The sequence below is a fragment of the Manacus vitellinus genome, unplaced genomic scaffold (assembly GCF_001715985.3).
Source record: "Manacus vitellinus isolate BGI_N305 unplaced genomic scaffold, ASM171598v3 scaffold_51_pilon, whole genome shotgun sequence".
Lineage (NCBI taxonomy): Eukaryota > Metazoa > Chordata > Aves > Passeriformes > Pipridae > Manacus > Manacus vitellinus.
Window position 1 is genome coordinate 959,860 of NW_021940620.1, and position 6,052 is coordinate 965,911.

The window sequence follows — 6,052 nt, forward strand, 5'->3', positions numbered from 1 at the left end:
AATGGGCTTTAGGTTTATTTAATCAGGAGAGCATGTGACAGCAGATTCATCAGCCGCGCTTCAAGATTTGTTTTGGTAACTGCATGAAAGAAAAGGTTTGTGAGGTTTTATAATACAACGTTCGGATTTTCTAAACGATTACATTTCAGCAAGTACACTGAGGATTGTAAGTGAAATGAATTCCCTTCAGCAGTGCTCCCTGCTCAAACCTTTGTGAGGTTTGAGAGTGTGGTCAGTATTAATGTGAAAGAATGTCATGGCTGCACACAGTTCCAGCAAACTGCTTGCAGGTCGCTTGCAAGCATGAAAGCGTTTCCTGAAAAGACTCTTAGACCACATTGAATGTGAAATGCTCAAGGATTACTCATTGAGTTTCCCTGTTGGCAAACGAACAGTTTGCACTGAGTGATTAAATGTGATTAAATGTGATTCTCTCAGCTTTAATTATAAACCAGTTCAGGTTTTAACTCCCCAAGTTCACGATCCTGTAGAGATGTGTGCAGCTGCTTGAGCTGATTCGACAGCATTTGTGCTTAAACACACAGTGGTTTCGTCCTGACAGAGGGCAGGGTTAGATGAGATACTGAGAAGAAATTGTTCCCTGTGAGAGTAGTGAGGCCCTGGCACAGGTTGCCCAGAGAAGCTGTAGCTTCCCCATCCCTGGAAGTGTCCAAGGCCAGGGTGGACAGGGCTTGGAGCAACCTGGGCTAGTGGAAGGTGTCCCTGCCCTTTGCAGGAGGTGCAATGGGTTATCTCTAAGGTCTCTTTCAACCCAAACTGTTCTATGATTCTGTGTCCACACTAGCATTACCACCTGTGTGTTTTTTGGTTTTCAAACACTTGCAGATCAACAAGCCTGAGAAGCTGGACAGGCCTGAGAGCTGTGACAATGTCAAGGTGGTGGTTCGGTGCCGGCCCCTCAACGACCGCGAGAAAGCCACAGGCTACAAAATGGCTGTGAACGTGGATGAGATGAGAGGGACCATAACTGTGCATAAAACAGACTCCTCCAACGAGCCTCCCAAGACATTTACATTTGACACAGTGTTTGGACCAGAGAGTAAACAGCTGGATGTCTATAATTTAACTGCAAGACCTATCATTGACTCTGTCCTAGAGGGATACAATGGTAAGTCCTGTGTTTTAAGTGAAGGATCCCAACCCATCTCCTATTCTTTGCCTTGTTGGAGTTCCAGCTGATCTTGTTTAAGGGAGTTTCACCTTCTGAGGGCTGTGGCCCTGTGTTGTCTCTGTTGTGGCTGTGAACTTAAAATAGCCTGGAGGTACTTGCTGTTCTGAGTGCTCAGTGGTTGTACCCACTGTGATCATTAACACTGGGAGACTGGTGATGAACAAGATTCAGCTGAGGTCAGTTAGCTCTGTGTTTTTATCCTGTATCTTCTCTTTGCAAAAATCTGCGCTTTATCTTATTGTCAGAGTTCTCAGTGGCTCTTCCCTGTCCAGTGCCAGCACCCAGGCAGCTGCCACAGCTCTGCAGCACTAGGTATGCACACAGACCTCTGCAGAGAACTGCTGCACTCTTAACTCTGAACTTGGCTGTTTTGAACTAAGATGACTACTTAAACACATCTAGCCTACCTCACAGACAGTCCATTGCTTCCTGCAGCTGGGAAGAGTATGGCCATGATTTGTGTGTGTGTCTGTTATGCATGGAAATGTATTAGATAAAGGAAAGCAGATCACTGCCTTCTCTAAGTGTGCTACAAACAACAGCAGTTTACAAAATTTTTCAGCGTTTGTAAAATGCCTCATAAACTCTTGTGCTAACACACATGGGTTTCAGCTGATTAAAATTTGGGGTTCAAAAATGAATGGTTCAGAGCTGTGCTGGTGGAGGTTTAGACTGGACATTGGGAAGCATTTCTTTACTGAGACACTGGAACAGGCTTCCTAGAGAGGTGGTCAATGCCCCAAACCTGTCAGTGTTTAAGACATTTCGACAATGCCCTTAACAACAAGCTTAAGTTTTGGTCAGCCCTGAATTGGTTGGGCAGTTGGACTAGGGGATCATTGTAGGTCCCTTCCACCCAAAATATTCTTTTCAGTTTTCCAGTCTGTAATGGCTTGACAATGAAAGCTTGAGTTTTCAGCAGTGCTAGGCTAAAACTAAGAACTGTTATATTTCTGGAGTTCCAGAGTCAGGGGGCTCAGTGACATTTCTGGATGCCTTTCTGTGAAGGCTGATTCTCTAGTCCAAACTGTAGCTGCATCTGCAGGTTCAGTGCTGGAGAACCCTCACACCCTTTCTGCTGTGGCTTAGAGCAATAGTTGGGTTTGCAGTTGGTGCATAATCATCTTCTGCTAATTGACCACATTATTAATTGGGCTTGCCTGCATTCTTTGTATGTGGAACCTAAGTGTACTAGTACTCCAGACTTTAATCACTCTGCACAATTAAAACCAGCTGACTTTTTATTAGGCATCTTGCAGGCTGGATTGAACAGTGGCTCAGCCCCGTTTGCTGTGTGTGCCCAGCATTTCTGTTGCCCCAGCCTTGTACAGTAGCTACTGGAGCGGGTGGAAGACTTCAGCTCCATAACAGTAGAGGTGTTTAGTGCTATCAGGCTAAGAAGGGTTGAGATAAAACTGCAGTTACCAATTTCTTAGAGTTTGCTCATTTATCTTGTCCCCCAGGTACTATTTTTGCATATGGGCAGACTGGAACAGGCAAAACTTTCACCATGGAAGGGGTCCGAGCAGTTCCTGAGCTCAGAGGCATCATTCCCAATTCCTTTGCTCATATATTTGGTCACATTGCCAAGGCAGAGGGGGACACAAGGTAAACAGCTTCTCTTCACTGCTTCTGTCTTTTCTCTGTGTGTCCATGTGTAGCAGGAGCCTGACCTTGACAATGATAACTGAAATGGTACCTCTGGCCCGAGCTGAAAGGCTCCTACTGAGGCAGTTCTTGAGGGGGCAGCAAGATTGTGTTGATATTTCACTGCATTTTCACTCTGTGATTGTGTTTGTTGGACATGAGCAAATTCTCACTAAACAAACTGTTCGTGTTCAGGTTCTTGGTTCGTGTCTCTTACCTGGAGATTTACAATGAGGAAGTGCGGGACCTGCTGGGAAAGGACCAGACACAGAGGTTAGAGGTGAGCCTGCTCTTCTCAAAGTGGTGTTTGCTTGGACTCAGAGAGCAGTATTCTGCTTTTGAGACCAGAGCAGCACTTGAAGGGAAGTGGGAGGTTGGGCTCCTCAGCAGTCCTCTTTCCTTGCAGACAGAGTAGCTGGCTATCACTCCTGGCTTCTCTGAATCCCTTCCACCTGGCCAGCTGCACAGTGAGAACCTGGCTGTTCCATCCAGTCACTTTTGTACCTGCAGTGCTACCCCACAGGCCCCTCAGCAGTTCTAGGAATTGGAGAGTGAGACTTGAAGTCATGTCTTGCCCCCAGGGGAAAACTGTGGAATGTTGTTATGCATGAGTGTTTATTCCTTATCTGCTCTGAGTGTTTTATGTGCAAACCAGAACCTGGAGGGGTGAATCACTGCACTGTTACAGTACCACTGAGAACTGCTGCTGGGGGTCTCTTAGGGATGCTCAGTCTGAACTGTTTCTCTCTTAGGTTAAAGAGAGACCTGATGTGGGAGTTTATATCAAAGACCTCTCAGCTTATGTCGTAAACAATGCAGATGATATGGACAGAATCATGACTCTGGGCCACAAGAACCGTACGTAGCCTTGCTGGGGGCAGGTTAAAGCTCAGGCAGAGCAAAGGGCTGCTTACAGAGCACAGGGAGAGACCCTGGTCCTGTTGCTGGGAAGGTGTTCAGCTGAGTAGAATAGAAAGGTTATCTTGTCCCAGAGCCCTTTTGTGTAGGGGTAGGTGAAGAAGGCTGTGCCTCCCACATTGGGCAGTGCCAGCAGGGGATCAGCAAAGGCAGGATGCAGTGAGGGCAGTCAGTGTTGTCAGAACTGCTACTGTATCTCTTGGTCCTTTTCCCTCTTCAGTTCTGATCAGGATAAGCATTAGCCCTGTGCTGTGAGTGGGAGGTGGTTTATGTGTTCTGCAAGACTTCTTTGTTAAGCTCAGATTATTTAATGACTTAAAGTTCTGACTACTTTTGCTCTTGGCGTGGATTCCTGTGCTCTTATTTTTGAAAATACAGCTGTTTTCAGGGATCAGCTGTGGACACCTGAGGCTACTGGTATTTGTAGCCTTAAAGAAACAGATGAGGATAACTGCTGCTCTTGGGAGCCTGTGGTTGGCTTAGAGCTGCAGCAGGCTGTAACACTTCTGCTAGTCCAGGTTGGATGTGTACTGCAACTTCAGTGCCCAGGAATACACTTTGCTGCTGAGTCTGAGCATCCCTCTGCCCTCTTCTGAAATACAGGGTGGGGTAAAGAGGTGGGGATGAGTTTCCTCTGAGAGCAGGAAGAGTTAGAGAAGCACATGATTAATTCCAAAGGCATCACTGCTCTTTCTCTGCGTGCACAGGCTCTGTTGGTGCCACAAACATGAACGAGCACAGCTCTCGCTCCCACGCCATCTTCACCATCACCATCGAGTGCAGCGAGAAGGGCGTGGATGGCAACATGCACGTGCGCATGGGCAAGCTGCACCTCGTGGATCTGGCTGTGAGTGTGCCCCGCAGGGGCTTGGGCAACACGGTTGGCTTGGGTTGGTGAGGTTTTTCCAGGGGACTGTGACCATGCAGTTCATCACTTGCAGGTTCCCTCCCTGTCTCACTTTGAACCAATGTAATTGTGCTGGTAAAACAAGCCTTTAGCCCAAAATTTACACTGAGGTACTTTTTCTTGGGGAAGATGCAGGAAAAGCAAGACTAAAGGCATTCAATGTCTGCATCTTAACTTATTTACATGATGTATGTATAGGATACTCTATGAAACTCTTCAAAATAATTGCAGTGTTGCTGCTCTCCCTTGATCTGCTGATAGGAAGAACTGTAGATGGTGGTTAGCAGCTCCAGCTAAGGTGCCTTTTAACTGCTGACTGACTGCCCGTAACATTTTTGTTCATGGGGACAAAATCTCCATTTTCTCCAGCTGCATTACTTTGAGCAATCCAGAATTTGCTGTCACTGAATGCTTGACTTGTCTCTCTGACAATGTCTGAGGTGCTCACCCAGGTTCTCTAATGATAGATGAGGTGGTTACTGACATGGCTGCTAGCAAGACTTCAGGTGTAGCTGATTCTGTTTGGAGGTAGGAGATGTATTAGGGGATTTGTTTTAACTCCTGCTTCCGGTTCCCTTTGCAGGGCTCTGAAAGACAGACAAAAACTGGGGCCACAGGGCAGCGACTGAAGGAAGCCACCAAGATCAACCTGTCCCTTTCCACCCTGGGGAATGTCATCTCTGCGCTGGTGGATGGCAAGAGCACCCACGTGCCGTACCGGAACTCCAAACTGACACGGCTCCTCCAGGACTCCCTGGGGGGCAACTCCAAAACCATGATGGTGAGCTGAGACAGCTTGGCATTTACCTCTATTTCTGAGCTGTTTGCAGCCTAGAGAGTCTTCTCTGTGCATCTCTTCCTTTTCCCGTGGCCTCTGTGCAGAGGTGTGTACATGCATGTGTAAGATTGAACAGAAGCTGTGCTTGGGTAGCCAAGAGCAGCTTCGGTGTAGAAGCAGCAGGAAAGCTTGGGAGAGAGCAGCAGTGTGAGACTCAGGGCTGGGGGGGTCCCTGCAGTGTTCTGGGCTCTGACATGTCCCCCAGTAACCCTGTCTCTGTCGCAGTGTGCAAACATCGGCCCGGCAGACTACAACTACGACGAGACCATCAGCACTCTCAGGTATGCAAACAGAGCCAAGAACATCAAGAACAAGGCCAGGATTAATGAGGATCCCAAGGATGCTATGCTCCGCCAGTTCCAAAAAGAAATCGAAGAGCTTAAGAAAAAACTGGAGGAAGGTGAGCCTGTCCTTCCCCCTGGGGTCCCCCTGTGCACCAGTGCTTGTTCTGTGCTGCTCCAACGTGTGTCACAGGCGGGTGGCCACTGGGCAGCTCGGTGTCCTGGTTGGTTTGTCGTGCTGGGTGCCCGGAGGGGTGTCTGAGGGTGCT

General features: G+C 47.8%; 1 protein-coding gene across 3 annotated transcripts in view; it reads left to right on the forward strand.

Moving 5' to 3' along the window:
- Nucleotides 1-6,052, forward strand: part of KIF3A (kinesin family member 3A) — a 19,696-nt gene continuing 13,644 nt past the window's right edge. For 2 of the 3 annotated variants that reach the window (XM_008922706.2, XM_018081131.1), the window contains exons 1-8: nucleotides 2-95; nucleotides 847-1,129; nucleotides 2,656-2,800; nucleotides 3,035-3,119; nucleotides 3,592-3,697; nucleotides 4,465-4,604; nucleotides 5,248-5,445; nucleotides 5,728-5,902. In XM_008922706.2, coding sequence (XP_008920954.2) covers nucleotides 84-95; nucleotides 847-1,129; nucleotides 2,656-2,800; nucleotides 3,035-3,119; nucleotides 3,592-3,697; nucleotides 4,465-4,604; nucleotides 5,248-5,445; nucleotides 5,728-5,902 — 1,144 coding nt within the window. In that variant the 5' untranslated portion in view covers nucleotides 2-83. Of the gene's footprint in view, nucleotides 96-846; nucleotides 1,130-2,655; nucleotides 2,801-3,034; nucleotides 3,120-3,591; nucleotides 3,698-4,464; nucleotides 4,605-5,247; nucleotides 5,446-5,727; nucleotides 5,903-6,052 lie in introns of all 3 variants that reach the window. The other variant, XM_018081130.2, reaches the window with a different exon arrangement.